The sequence below is a fragment of the Borostomias antarcticus genome (genome assembly GCF_949987555.1).
Source record: "Borostomias antarcticus genome assembly, chromosome: 11".
NCBI lineage: Eukaryota > Metazoa > Chordata > Actinopteri > Stomiiformes > Stomiidae > Borostomias > Borostomias antarcticus.
The window spans coordinates 14,235,316-14,250,381 of NC_140244.1; the positions used below are offsets into that span (position 1 = coordinate 14,235,316).

The following is a 15,066-nucleotide window of genomic DNA, read 5'->3' on the forward strand; positions in this document are numbered from 1 at the left end:
GGCTAACGACTCCTACCTGTCTGTTGATCTATCTAGCTTAGCTAGCTATCTACATTCAGTAGCTTCAACCTCCAACATGGCCGACTGATGACTGAAAACCCTCTAGCACACATAAATAACAGAAAAATGTAGGCTACCGACCACAGGAGAAGTGCAAAAATGTTTATGTATCAGCCAAGAAAACGGTGACATAATATTTTCAATCAGAGTAAACATAAGAAAGCCGCCCACTGCATTTCCACCATGTAACAATAAAAAAATCTGCTTATGCATTGCTGTAACAATAGTGCGAATAATTAGGCTGTTCTGTAAAACACCCATAAAAAGGAATGGAAGACAATACTGCAGTTGGGGAATCCATGCATATACTGATGGACCCATGTACTGTATAGTCTACTGTTGGTTCAAATGATTTAGGCAACTTTCGCTTAAATTAGGCGACTTTTTCATAATTCCAACAAATATACATTCCATGTTCCACTCACAACATTCCATACCTACTTCTCCATTCTAAAACCTTTAAAACACTTTAGTCATCTTCAAGTTACCTGTAAACACATTTAGCTGGTCCCTGATCTCTTCCTGGTTGGGGAGTAAAGGTCTCTAGCCATCAGGAACACCAGTCTTCCTTCACTAGAAGCACTCTTGGTAACATAAGTGCATATATTCAGAAATACAATATGTTTTAAAGGGATACAGTATACCTAACCTCGTCTCCAAATAATCTAAGCAAGTTAATATTAACTTTCATAGGATGATTTGAATCTTTAAATGTTTGCTACTTTATACAAACTTTATAAGTGCAGTAATCTTCAACAATAACCTTCTTTTACTGTATGTAACATGGGGGACCATTAGCAACTATAATCCTGGTCCACTCCAGGTTGTCTAGCATTTTAACATGTAGCCTTGTATTTGCTGAGTGATTATGATATGTGAAATATAGTATAGTCATACAATCTCACATACAGACAAACAGATACAGTAAGTGATCACAGGGGTAGGCTGCCACAGTGGTGTGTGTGTGTGTTTGTGTGTGAGGAGGAAAAGGCATTAGCGTGAGTTAGGCTATACAGGCGGCCTGTAGGAGGCGCTGTCTGAGAGCAGCAGGCTGTTCCACTAGTCGGCCTGTTCCAGGTCGAACCTGCAAGAGAGGAAGAACGAGTCAATCATTGACCTGCTGTATGGAGCTAATAACCCTATGAGAGGACCACCCTGCTGTATGGAGCTAATAACCCTATGAGAGGACCACCCTGCTGTATGGAGCTAATAACCCTATGAGAGGACCACCCTGCTGTATGGAGCTAATAACCCTATGAGAGGACCACCCTGCTGTATGGAGCTAATAACCCTATGAGAGGACCACCCTGCTGTATGGAGCTAATAACCCTATGAGAGGACCACCCTGCTGTATGGAGCTAATAACCCTATGAGAGGACCACCTCGGCACTCTTCTATCAAAGCAAATGCATGTGGCTAAGCTTTCACTATGACTCTGGCAGTAAACATGAACAAGACAAAAAATAATGTCCAGATCTCAGGGAAACAAATAGCTTCACAATAGGAACACACACATTAGACAACTGTGTGGAATATAATTATTTAGGATTGAAAATACGTTCTGCTGGATGATTCAACCCAGCAGGGAATGAACAAAGACAGAAAGCACACAGGGCATTCTATGCAATAAAAGATCACATTTACATTAAAATTCCAATTCAAATCTTGCTCAAATTATTTGAATCTGTTACAGAATCAATTCTCCTCTATGGTAGAGAGGTGTAGGGTCCTCACTCTTATCAGAATAAGGCCCAACCGGACACCCAGTCTAAATCATGCATTTAGAATTCTACAAAAGCATCTTGCAGGTGCTCAGAAAAACCACACACAACACCTGCAGAGCTGAATTAGGCCAGTTCCCATCATACATTAAAGAGAGTAATCAAATATTGTCTCCCTCTGAAAAACAGTGACCCCTGCTCCTATCACTACAAAGCCCTGCAGTGACCCCTGCTCCTATCACTGACCCCTGCTCCTATCACTGACCCCTGCTCCTATCACTGACCCCTGCTCCTATCACTGACCCCTGCTCCTATCACTGACCCCTGCTCCCATCACTGACCCCTGCTCCTACCCCTACAAAGCCCTGCAGTGACCCCTGCTCCTATCAGTGACCCCTGCTCCTATCACTACAGCCCTACAGTGACCCCTGCTCCTATCAGTGACCCCTGCTCCTATCACGACAGCCCTACAGTGACCCCTGCTCCTATCAGTGACCCCTGCTCCTATCACTACAAAGCTCTACAGTGACCCCTGCTCCCATCACTACAAAGCCCTGCAGTGACCCCGGCTTCTACCCCTACAGCCCTGCAGTGACCCCTGCTCCTATCAGTGACCCCTACTCCTACCCCTACAAAGTCCTGCAATGACCCCTGCTCCTACCCCTACAGCCCTGCAGTGACCCCTGCTCCTATCACTACAAAGCCTTGCAGTGACCCCTGCTCCTATCAGTGACCCCTGCTCCTACCCCTACAGCCCTGCAGTGACCCCTGCTCCTATTAGTGACCCCTGCTCCTATCAGTGACCCCTGCTCCTACCCCTACAGCCCTACAGTGACCCCTGCTCCTACCCCTACAGCCCTGCAGTGACCCCTGCTCCTATCAGTGACCCCTGCTCCTACCCCTACAGCCCTGCAGTGACCCCTGCTCCTACCCCTACAGCCCTGCAGTGACCCCTGACCCTACCACTCCAAAGCCCTGCAGTACCAGGAGCTGAGCAGAGACGGGTCCCCTCCCTCGGCTGGTCCTGATGGTCAGCTCACCTTCTAACCCTGCTCTGACTCAGGACCAGTTTCAGAACCAATCAGTCAACATCAGCACGTAGTGCTACGATGGCTCTGGGAAACGCGGCTCTGCACTTTCTAACTGAATGCACAAAACTCCAGCCTCCAACACACACACACACACACACGCACGCACACGCACACACACACTACAGTATACTGTACACACATAGTCCTGAGAATGTTATCCCCCACCCTATTGTGATATGTCACTGTACTGATATTGACTCACCATCCTGTGACCCCAGAGACCAGGTCAATCTGAGCCAGCTCTATCTGCACCTGTAAAGGAGGGTTTGGTTTTTACATCTCTACGGTTCAGAGGTACACACAGCTGTGGACACCGTTCACGTCATCATTGCTAGAAGGTAGGTGAGCACTGCATGTCCAACGTTCAGACGGAGATAATAACGCTACGGCGATCGTGCCGTGTGTAAAGCGGATCAAACTATTGTTGTTTGGTTTGATGCAGTCTAGCCAGAGCAGCAGGGCGAAGGTGCATCAGACTGACCTGTCCTAGAAGGTCTTCATCTCAATGGTGCATCCAGACTGACCTGTCCTAGAAGGTCTTTATCATGAAGGTGCATCCAGACTGACCTGTCCTAGAAGGTCTTCATCTCGATGGTGCATCCAGACTGACCTGTCCTAGAAGGTCTTTATCATGAAGGTGCATCCAGACTGACCTGACCTGACCTGTCCTAGAAGGTCTTTATCTCAATGGTGCATCTAGACTGACCTGTCCTAGAAGGTCTTTGTCTCGATGGTGCATCCAGACTGACCTGTCCTAGAAGGTCTTTCTCTCGATGGTGCATCCAGACTGACCTGTCCTAGAAGGTCTTCATCTCGATGGTGCATCCAGACTGACCTGTCCTAGAAGGTCTTTATCTTAATGGTGCATCCAGACTGACCTGTCCTAGAAGGTCTTTATCATGAAGGTGCATCCAGACTGACCTGACCTGTCCTAGAAGGTCTTTGTCTCGATGGTGCATCCAGACTGACCTGTCCTAGAAGGTCTTTCTCTCGATGGTGCATCCAGACTGACCTGTCCTAGAAGGTCTTCATCTCGATGGTGCATCCAGACTGACCTGTCCTAGAAGGTCTTTATCTTAATGGTGCATCCAGACTGACCTGTCCTAGAAGGTCTTTATCATGAAGGTGCATCCCGACTGACTTGTCCTAGAAGGTCTTTATCATGAAGGTGCATCCAGACTGACCTGTCCTAGAAGGTGCAGCTGCAGACTGACCTGTCCTAGAAAGTCTTAATCATGAAGGTGCATCCAGGCTGACCTGTCCTAGAAAGTCTTTAGAAGGTGCATCCAGACTGACCTGTCCTAGAAAGTCTTTATCATGAAGGTGCATCCAGACTGACCTGTCCTAGGAGGTCTTTATCATGAAGGTGCATCCAGACTGACCTGTCCTAGGAGGTCTTTATCATGAAGGTGCATCCAGACTGACCTGTCCTAGGAGGTCTTTATCATGAAGGTGCATCCAGACTGACCTGTCCTAGAAGGTCTTTATCACGGCTCCTGAAGGAGGAGGAGCTGTTCTTCACAGAGACGCTCAGACGTCTGACCCCGGCCTCCTCCGCCGACACGTCAAACTCAAACCTGTGAAGAGGAGAGCACTGGTGTCTGTGGTCTATTCATGTGAAACCACACACACAAAGTCGTCTTGTCTTATACACACACACGAAAGTGCGCCCGCACGCTCACACAGACACACACACACACACACACACACAGACACACACACACACACCTCTCGTTGTACTCTGGATTGAGGTCTCTCTTCTTGGTGCCGGTCTTCTTCTTGGTGGTCTTGCTTTTGTCTGGCAGCAGCATGAGGGAGACACAGGTGTCTGGAGGACTGGAGGACACCAGACCCCTACACACACACACACACACACACACACACACACACACACACACACACACACACACACACACACACACGTGCACACACACACACAGACACAAACACGCACGCACACACGCACACGCGCACACACACACACACACACACACACACACACACACACACACACACACAGTTGAGTTGAGCTCTTACAAATGGTAAGTGAATATGTACAAAATAAACATAACTTATGGATGCTCTATTTTGTAACGAGAGGTAGCGATTCCTACCTGCAGGCGTGGACGGTGACGAGCAGTCTGGAGGTGTAGGAGAGAGACAGTTTCACCTGCCCTCCACCAGGGGCAGCGCAGGGCACTGCCCCCTGCTCTATCAGCTCCACCATCTTGGAATCTAGGATCTGTTGAAAGTTCCCATGCCGCTCTTAGGCCTGATTCATAGTCGACGTAAACAACGCAAGCTAAGTTGAGGACGCAATGAGGTCTTGCGTGGCCTTGCAAAGCTTGCGTTGCTTGTGCTTATGTAGTTTGCGCCGACTATGAATCCGCCCTAAGCGTGCGGGTCCACCAGCAAGCTGAGAGCTGTTTTCTCGTTGTTTACATTGGGTAATGAGCTCTAGGGCGCTATAGAGACGAGAGCTGTGTTCCAAGCGCTTTTTAGCGCTATAGCGCCATGAGTTCTAGGCTTTTTTTTAATTTTTAAGTTGAACTTTTTGGGCTAGAGTGCAGGCTGTAAAAGGCTGTTCCGACGACAACAACCTTGGCTAGTTAATCTACTGTACAGTCTGCAAAAACATGACACTCGTTGCTAACGTAGCTGTAAGGCAGGAAAGGAGAGGAAAACGTACACCTACTGTCCGAGGTGCGGGCAGGCGGTAAGTATATGGACTGGAAGAGAGGAGACGCCGCACACTCTGGCAGGTCCGATGCAAGCAATTTAATTTGAGACTAAAAAGGTATCAACGTTTCGGCGTGAGCCTTCATCAGGATATGGCAAACACGAACTACGTGTGGTCTTATATACACAGGTGTGCAATCACTGGATGAGCTGCACCTGTCTAGGGTGAAATGAGAGAAACTGGACCATGGTCTGCCGGATAACGTAGCTGTAAAACATCTCCAGCTCTCGTGTGCTCTACGCTGCTGTAAGCTTGGCGCTGTTCAGCTACATACAGCTCGCCGGTGGACTCGCATCCTTAGACTTGTTCACGGTGCAACAGACAATATAAAATCATTCACTTTCAAAGAAGTCCTGACAGGAGTTTCAAATAATATAAAGTGAAACAAGTGCAAATGTGTCTCACCTTGAGCTGGGCCCTCAGGAGGACCTGACTGCCCAATAGCGCTCCGTCCAGACTGAGCCACTGGTCCAGGACCAGCTGTGGTTCTGCCAGCAGCTCTCTGACCGGGACCACCAGGGCCCCCAGGGCCTGATCCCAAGCGCTGGACAGCTGTGTGTGGGGAGAGGTAGGAGACGTCAACGCAACATGATCTCCTAAATCTCTTCTCCTGCACAGATATCCGTTAGTAATAACACAAACGGCGCCTCACCTTGATAACAAGCATGTCTTGTTTGGGGTCACGAACCAGGAAGTAGAAAGACTCATTCCACTGAGGGGAAGTGGAGCGTTCACACACCTTCACAGGGACAGAGGAGGGAGGGAGAAAAAGTGTTTATTATTGACTGAACTCACTACTGTGATAGATGTGTCCTACATATGATACGGTGATAATCGAACCTTGGTTCTGTAGTTTGTGTCCCCAAGAACAAGTTCGGCTGCAGCCTTTGGTTCCTTCCCACTTTTCTTCAACTGTAAACACACATACAGCAAACGGTAATAACACACTGTATAACGCATTACTATACTGCATGTCTGCTGGGGTTAGTGGACAGGTGAGGTGAGGGGTGAAAGGTCACTCACAGGCAGGGAGTGGGCTCTGTCCAGGTAGACGAACAGCAGGGCAGCGGAGGGAACCGCCTTGTTCTGGAAGGACTGCAGGGACTGCAGCTGCATCACCTGGGGGGCGGAACACAGTCACACCCTATCAACACGCTGGGATACAGATCACATGTTCTGCCTTGTGACAGACAGGGAATCCCATTCAACACCATTCCAGCATAACCAGCTTCCTCAGAAGCGGTCAGCACAGTGAGAAGGAGCAGGGTGACAGGAGACAGGGGATGGAGGAGGAAGTAAGCCAGGTTGACTGATGGATGGTACTGACCTGGTCCAGTCTGCCTGGTTCTGATACAGCTGGTACCCACTCCAGTACCAGGTGAACACGGCCAGACTTCACATCATTCAGAGTGTACCACTGGAACACAGTCACATCAGATCACATGTATCATCGCGGCACCAGACACTGTTTAAAACAGCAAGTTGCTTGAGGGGGTGGATGTGACTTCCATTCCAACGTTCTAGGGAGTGCCACCAGGGAGAATACCTGCCAGAACACGCTCACCTGGTCTGTGTACTGAGAACTGATGACATCGTTCAGCCTGATGGTAAACCTGTACGCACGCATGCATGCATACACACACACACACACACACACACACACACACACACACACACACACACACACACACACACACACACACACACACAGTACACACAAACACAGAGAAATTCATTTTATGACTATTTTCCAAGGCTGTACTAAACTGCTGTGACAAGCAGGAAAGTGGATCTATTCTATAATGGAACTTGTTCCACCCTGAAGCCAAGACATCTATATAAGTTAATGATTTAGCAACATTAAGGAGTGTATAGTACAGTTGGCACTGGATGGAAAGGGGTGGAAAGTTTGCTGTAACTTTCTGGAAAATTGCCACAGGAACATTAGCTTGGGGATTTGGGGAATTTTGCCCATTAAGAAAGACATTTAAAAAAAAGAAATGTTTATCTTAACATTATTAACCAGGCTGGAGTCTTGAATAATTCAACTGATTTGTACTGGATATATACCAAGTTTTTTTTAGCCTGAATGAAATAGCGTGACCTCCTGACAAGCGGCTCCTGCTATTGGTCAGGCAGTGTCTACATGCACAGGTCATGCTTCAGTCACAATATCGAGGTCATACTTCAGTCACATGATCGAGGTCATGCTTCAGTCACATGATCGAGGTCATGCTTCAGTCACATGATCGAGGGCAGGACTTTAGCTGAATCCCAATCTGAGTGCGCAAACCGCACTTGCGGCCCCTCACACTTGTGGCCTGAGGCCTGAGCACTTAATTGACGTCAGCTGGAAGGGCCAGAGGGTGCAGGGCCGTGAATTAAATGGGACAGCACTTCCAGTTTCGCTCAATGCCCCTCCCACTTCGTTTTCATTGGCTGCCGCGTTCCTCCGACGCAGAGGCTGCTCTGACGCTCCCTTCAGCTCTGCAAATTGACCGATTGACGTCTGTTTTAATTTAATAATAATTAAACAATAAGGTTGGGTGGGATATGTTTGCAGCATGTGGATTTCAAGATAAATGTTGTGTTATCTGCAAATGTCATCATTTATGTGTGATGCAATCGGATCATGACTCGGATGCACTCAAGCACTGTGTCACATGAGACGCGGTGGGCTGTGGGTATTTTCTGCTCCTAAGTCCGTGAAATTGCGGACTTTCGGTAAGTGCGGTTACAGTGCGCAAAATGGCGGCGTGGCGCACTTGTGGACCTAGCAATTCCGTTTTGGAACTACCCTGAGCCCTTGTGGACTTAGCGGGAACGCGCATGTAAGGCCACAAGGCCGCGAGTGCTCTGCACTTTCGCCTAAGTGCGCGATTTGGGATTCAGCTTTTGAGTCAGAGCATGCTTCCTGATCAGCTGGTTGTCTGACCACTTCATTGGGATTTGGGTATAATAAATAATTATAAGATAATAATAAAAAATAGACGTAACTTGTCCATACAAATGTAAACACCCAATTTAATCCATACTCAGCTAGCTGCTTATTAATGTAGTGCAGACACCACTTCGATTGCTGTTTTATGCTATTATGCATTTCCCCTATTTCTCTTGAAACAACAACAGCTTAAGGTGTGTGGGAGCATTATATGGCAAGCATTTATGGGAACTGTACCATGTGCAAATACTGCACAAAGTCATATGTGAAGGTTTACGGAACTGTAGGTGTCACATGATTATGCATTTCCATAAATTCCCATGGAAAGTTTCCTCTTTTGAAAATTCCTGGAATTGTGCAACCCTAGTTGCAATATACACACACACACACACACACACACACACACACACACACACACACACACACACACACACACACACACACACACACACACACAAACCTGCCCAGGAAGTCGTCAGAGTCCAGGTCCTTATCATAGAGCTCAAACTGGATCTGCTGGCCAGCCTGCTCACTCAGAACCACCTAGGGACAGAAACACCAGTCAGTCAGTCAGTCAGCACAACTACATACACACCAGTCAGTCATTACAACGACAGACACACCAGTCAGTCATCACAACTACAGACACAACAGTCAGTCAGCACAACTACAGACACGCCAGTCAGTCATCACAACTACAGACACTACAGACACACCAGTCAGTCAGTCATCACAACTACAGAAACACCAGTCAGTCAGTCAGTCATCACAACTACAGACAAGCCAGTCAGCCAGTCAGCACAACTACACAGACTACAACACAACTACAGAGACTACGCACACTCAGAACCACCTAGGGACAGACACACCAGTCAGTCATCACAACTACAGAAATACCAGTCATCACAAATACAGACTACAACACAACTACAGAGACTACAACACAACTACAGAGACTACAACACAACTACAGACTACAACACAACTACAGAGACTACTACACAACTACAGAGACTACAACACAACTACATAGACTACAACACAACTACATAGACTACAACACAACTACAGAGACTACAACACAACTACAGAGACTACAACACAACTACAGACTACAACACAACTACAGAGACTACTACACAACTACAGAGACTACAACACAACTACATAGACTACAACACAACTACAGAGACTACAACACAACTACAGAGACTACAACACAACTACAGACTACAACACAACTACAGAGACTACAACACAACTACAGAGACTACAACACAACTACAGAGACTACAACACAACTACATAGACTACAACACAACTACAGAGACTACAACACAACTACAGACTACAACACAACTACAGAGACTACAACACAACTACAGAGACTACAACACAACTACAGAGACTACAACACAACTACATAGACTACAACACAACTACAGAGACTACAACACAACTACAGAGACTACAACACAACTACAGACTACAACACAACTACATAGACTACAACACAACTACAGAGACTACAACACAACTACAGAGACTACAACACAACTACAGACTACAACACAACTACAGAGACTACAACACAACTACAGACTACAACACAACTACAGAGACTACAACACAACTACATAGACTACAACACAACTGCAGACTACAACACAACTACAGACTACAACACAACTACAGACTACAACACAACTACAGAGACTACAACACAACTACAGAGACTACAACACAACTACATAGACTACAACACAACTACAGAGACTATAACACAACTACAGAGACTACAACACAACTACAGAGACTACAACACAACTACAGAGACTACAACACAACTACAGACTACAACACAACTACATAGACTACAACACAACTACAGAGACTACAACACAACTACAGAGACTACAACACAACTACAGACTACAACACAACTACAGAGACTACAACACAACTACAGACTACAACACAACTACAGAGACTACAACACAACTACATAGACTACAACACAACTACAGACTACAACACAACTACAGAGACTACAACACAACTACAGAGACTACAACACAACTACAGAGACTACAACACAACTACATAGACTACAACACAACTACAGAGACTACAACACAACTACAGACTACAACACAACTACAGAGACTACAACACAGCTTTAGACACTACAACACAACTACAGAGACTACAACACAACTACAGAGACTACAACACAACTACATAGACTACAACACAACTACATAGACTACAACACAACTACAGAGATTACAACACAACTACAGACTACAACACAACTACATAGACTACAACACAACTACAGAGACTACAACACAACTACAGAGACTACAACACAAATACAGAGACTACAACACAACTACAGACTACAACACAACTACAGAGACTACAACACAGCTTTAGACACTACAACACAACTACAGAGACTACAACACAACTACAGAGACTACAACACAACTACATAGACTACAATACAACAGAGACTACAACACAACTACAGAGACTACAACACAACTACAGACTACAACACAACTACATAGACTACAACACAACTACAGAGACTACAACACAACTACGAGACTACAACACAACTACAGAGACTACAACACAACTTTAGACACTACAACACAACTACACAGACTATTAACACAACTACAGAGACTATTAACACAACTACACAGACTATTAACACAACTACACAGACTATTAACACAACTACAGAGACTATTAACACAACTACAGAGACTACAACATAACTACAGACACTACAACATAACCTGTTTGAACTACAATCCCACCCTCCATACCTCATACATCTCATTCCAGGTGGGGTTGAGGTTCTCCTTGATCACGTGACTCTTAAACTTGGTGTCTCCAATGTGGATCTTGACGTAGGGGTCACTCTTGCCCTTCACCATGCCCCCCATCAGGTTGTCCTTGGCGACTAGGTTCTGGGCCTCCAGCAGGTGGATCCTCAGCAGCCCCTAGTGGACAAAGACTGTAACAGCTGCAAAACTACTACTACTAACAGTATATACTAGTCTGAAACAGACAGACACACACCTCTCCGCCAAAGCTGAGGTGTGGGGTGGTGTGGGGGGGTCGTGCTTCGGTCTCGGGGGGGTCCTGCACCACCTCAGCTTGCTCGGGTACCGGGACGGAGGGGAGACTAGTCACTGTAGCCTGGGCTAGGCCCCCTATGCCGGACCTGCACACGCACACACAAGAATACACACAACCACCAAACAACACCACCACACGGGGTCAGTTTGAAGTCATACTGGAGCATGTGCAGTCAGAGCTTCTGAGCGACGCCAGCCTGACGGAACTCACTCCTCCGTTTGCGCCCGCTGGTGCTCGTCTTGGGCCGCTTTGACGGACTGCTCCTCCACCACGCCGCCGCCTACTTCCTCTACCTGAGAACACAGCGCACGCCGTCAAACACAGGGCTGCTGGGAGCTGGAGATGCAAACTCAAATCAAATCAAACTTTTTTTGTATAGCGCATTTCATACACAGAGGCAACACAATGCATTTTACAGAAAGCAATGGGAGGGTGGTCAAAGGTCCCACCCCTACATATTCCAGAGGGAAGCAAAAAAAACAGTTTCACCCGGGGGCCAGATAAGTGACCTGTAAAAATTCTTCCCTGACCCCTCTCAACGAGACGATCGAGCAAGCTCCTGGAAAAGGTTTGTCTATTGGCCAAGAACATATACAGAGCAGTAAACATGGGCTAGATACTTCATAAGAGAGACATGACTAACAGGAGAGTGCACAAATAGTTACATGGTCGGCCATTATGTGTTATCTATCACCGTGGTCTCTAAAATGATGTCGGAACGGAATTCAAAACAGTGCTAGGAAGCTCCTGCCTTCAACCGCTAAGTAAACAACCTGGGAGTGTGTGACCTCAGCAGTAGAGCTGGCGTCAGAAGTGGCATGTGTGTGGACAGCGGTGTCGGCTGGACCAGGCTCTGCTTGGATGACCTCGGGGACGACCTCCTCTTCTTCAGGTTGAGAGACAGAGGGTTGACTGGAGGCTGCAACAGGCCTGTGAATACAAGTTCTATTCAGAACTTTGATCCAACTATAGATGATCACCAGCCTTCAGATATAACTCAGTGAAAGGTATTCTGAGACATAAGTCACAAAGGATAACTCACTCCTCAGGTGGAACCTCATAGTGTTGCTCCTCCTCATTGGGTGCTGTGACTGACTGTTCAATAGGAGGAGCAGAAATAAGCTCCTCCTCCTCCTCCTCCTCCTCCTCATCACTACCACTGATGGTGTCTGGACCGATTACAGAGCCCTGTGGTGCCTCTACTGCCTCTGTCATCTTGGAGTTCAGGATCTGTGAACAAGAAACATGTGAACCGTGTGTGCGTGTGTGTGTGTGTGTGTGTGTGTGTGTGCGTGCGTGCATGCGTGCGTGTGTGTGTGTGTGTGTGTGTCGCGTGTCTCACCTTGAGCTGGGCCCTCAGGAGTATCTGACTGTCAGATGTGGCTCCGTCCAGACCGAGCCACTGGTCCAGGACCAGCTGTGGTTCTGCCAGCAACTCTCTTACCGGGACCACCAGGGACCCCAGGGCCTGATCCCAAGCGCTGGACAGCTGGCCAGAGATGGACGGAGATGAGATAGAGAACTGGGACAACTACCTAGAGCAGTAAAGACATCCATGCATATTGACGCCTTGCACAGGCTAACGGAACACTCACTTTCACTATGAGCATCTCCTCCCTGGGGTCACGAACCAGGAAGTAGAAAGACTCGTCCCACCGAGGTGACGTAGAGCGATCACACACCTTCGGTGAGACAGATAAAAGTGTTATCCATCATTGCGGGTTATTTAGATTTCCTCGTTCCCACCCGGAGCAAGGCGAGGTCGGTTGCCACGGTACTGACCTTGGTTCTGTAGGTTGTTCCCCCAACGACAAGCTCGGCTCCGGCCTTCGGTTCCTTCCCACTCTTCTTCAACTGGAAACACAGAGAGAGAAACATGATGCAGGCTACGGGAACACACACAGTCCACAGCTGGGGCTGGGGGACCATGACTCTGTGTGAGGGGTGATGGGGTGAAAGGTCACTCACAGGCAGGGAGTGGGCTCTGTCCAGGTAGACGAACAGCAGGGCAGCGGAGGGAACCGCCTTGTTCTGGAAGGACTGCAGGGACTGCAGCTGCATCACCTGGCGCGGTACAATATCCAAACGGGTCAAAGACATCCGGTACCAACTTAACTCTGGGGTGAAAGGGTCAGAGACAGAGAATTGTACTGACCAGGTCCAGCCTGCTTGATTCTGATTCTGCTGGCACCCACTCCAGCACCAGATGAACATGGCCAGACTTCACATCCGTCAGAGTGTACCACTGAAACACAGCGTACATTAGAGTTGCCATACACACATTAGTAGTAATACACATACTGTCCACTACTGGACATGGAGGTGGAGACTCAACCCTCACCTCGTCTGAGTACTGGGAGTGGATGATGTCTCTCAGGCTGACTTTAAGCCTGCCCACAAAGAGAAAGACATTAAACACAGACAAGGATACTACTACAGCTCAGAAATAAATAAAATGGCTGACAATGATGAAGAGAGGTTCCTGTCACCTGCCCAGGAAGTCGTCCTTGTCCATGTCTTTGTCGTACAGCTCGACCTGCACCTCCAGTCCAGCCTGAGGAACCAGCACCACCTGGAGGAGGTCGAGCACAATAGAGTTGATCAGGTCATGAATGAATGAATGAATGAATGAATGAATTGTTTATTTTCGTGTCAAGCCACTTTAAGTGGCCCATCCCACATAGGAATTATAAGATACCAAAATATAACATATCAACTTCCATACTAAAACAAAACAAAAACGGAAACAGTGTTTGACAAGACAAAGGAAGAAAAACAAAATAGTGAGAGGGTTGACGCATGTGTGTGTGTGTGTATGGGAACATAATTCAAACTACATAATTCTCTCCATACCTCATACATCTCATTCCAGATGGGGTTGAGGTTCTCCTTGATCACGTGACTCTTAAACTTGGTGTCTCCGATGTGGATCTTGACGTAGGGGTCACTCTTGCCCTTCACCATGCCCCCCATCAGGTTGTCCTTGGCGACCAGGTTCTGGGCCTCCAGCAGGTGGATCCTCAGCAGCCCCTAGTGGACAAAGACTGTAACTGCTGCAAAAGCACAATAATAGTCCGGCTTGGTCTACCACGGCACCAGATCACACTAGGATGTTACCTCAGCGCCGAAGCTAGGGTCAGGGGCGGAGTGTGAGGGGAGGGGGATGGCAGGAGGGAGGGGGTCTTCTTCCACCTCCTCGGGAACCACCTTCTCGGGAACCACCTCAGATGCTGCCCTGCTGTCTGCTCCCTCGGACACAGACACTGGGGGGGCGCTAGAGACCGGGGCGATGGGAATGTCCACCGCACTGGCCCTGACCCCGGATGAGACAGGCCGCTTAGTGTCATAATCAGT

General features: G+C 47.6%; 1 protein-coding gene across 3 annotated transcripts in view; it reads right to left on the minus strand.

Annotated features, from left to right (window-relative positions):
* Window positions 1-161: 161 nt before the first annotated feature.
* Window positions 162-15,066, minus strand: part of esyt1b (extended synaptotagmin-like protein 1b) — a 39,446-nt gene continuing 24,541 nt past the window's right edge. For 2 of the 3 annotated variants that reach the window (XM_084445869.1, XM_084445868.1), the window contains exons 27-52: window positions 14,830-15,025; window positions 14,566-14,742; window positions 14,202-14,284; window positions 14,054-14,102; window positions 13,868-13,957; window positions 13,681-13,776; window positions 13,495-13,566; window positions 13,308-13,394; window positions 13,055-13,201; window positions 12,755-12,942; window positions 12,486-12,642; window positions 11,923-12,005; window positions 11,653-11,797; window positions 11,397-11,573; window positions 9,014-9,096; window positions 7,177-7,225; window positions 6,940-7,029; window positions 6,636-6,731; window positions 6,453-6,524; window positions 6,265-6,351; window positions 6,018-6,164; window positions 4,987-5,114; window positions 4,601-4,726; window positions 4,341-4,449; window positions 3,075-3,124; window positions 162-1,144 (exon numbers count right to left, since the gene is read on the minus strand). In XM_084445869.1, coding sequence (XP_084301995.1) covers window positions 1,120-1,144; window positions 3,075-3,124; window positions 4,341-4,449; window positions 4,601-4,726; window positions 4,987-5,114; window positions 6,018-6,164; window positions 6,265-6,351; window positions 6,453-6,524; window positions 6,636-6,731; window positions 6,940-7,029; window positions 7,177-7,225; window positions 9,014-9,096; window positions 11,397-11,573; window positions 11,653-11,797; window positions 11,923-12,005; window positions 12,486-12,642; window positions 12,755-12,942; window positions 13,055-13,201; window positions 13,308-13,394; window positions 13,495-13,566; window positions 13,681-13,776; window positions 13,868-13,957; window positions 14,054-14,102; window positions 14,202-14,284; window positions 14,566-14,742; window positions 14,830-15,025 — 2,809 coding nt within the window. In that variant the 3' untranslated portion in view covers window positions 162-1,119. The remainder of the gene's footprint in view (window positions 1,145-3,074; window positions 3,125-4,340; window positions 4,450-4,600; window positions 4,727-4,986; window positions 5,115-6,017; window positions 6,165-6,264; window positions 6,352-6,452; window positions 6,525-6,635; window positions 6,732-6,939; window positions 7,030-7,176; window positions 7,226-9,013; window positions 9,097-11,396; window positions 11,574-11,652; window positions 11,798-11,922; window positions 12,006-12,485; window positions 12,643-12,754; window positions 12,943-13,054; window positions 13,202-13,307; window positions 13,395-13,494; window positions 13,567-13,680; window positions 13,777-13,867; window positions 13,958-14,053; window positions 14,103-14,201; window positions 14,285-14,565; window positions 14,743-14,829; window positions 15,026-15,066) is intronic. The other variant, XM_084445870.1, reaches the window with a different exon arrangement.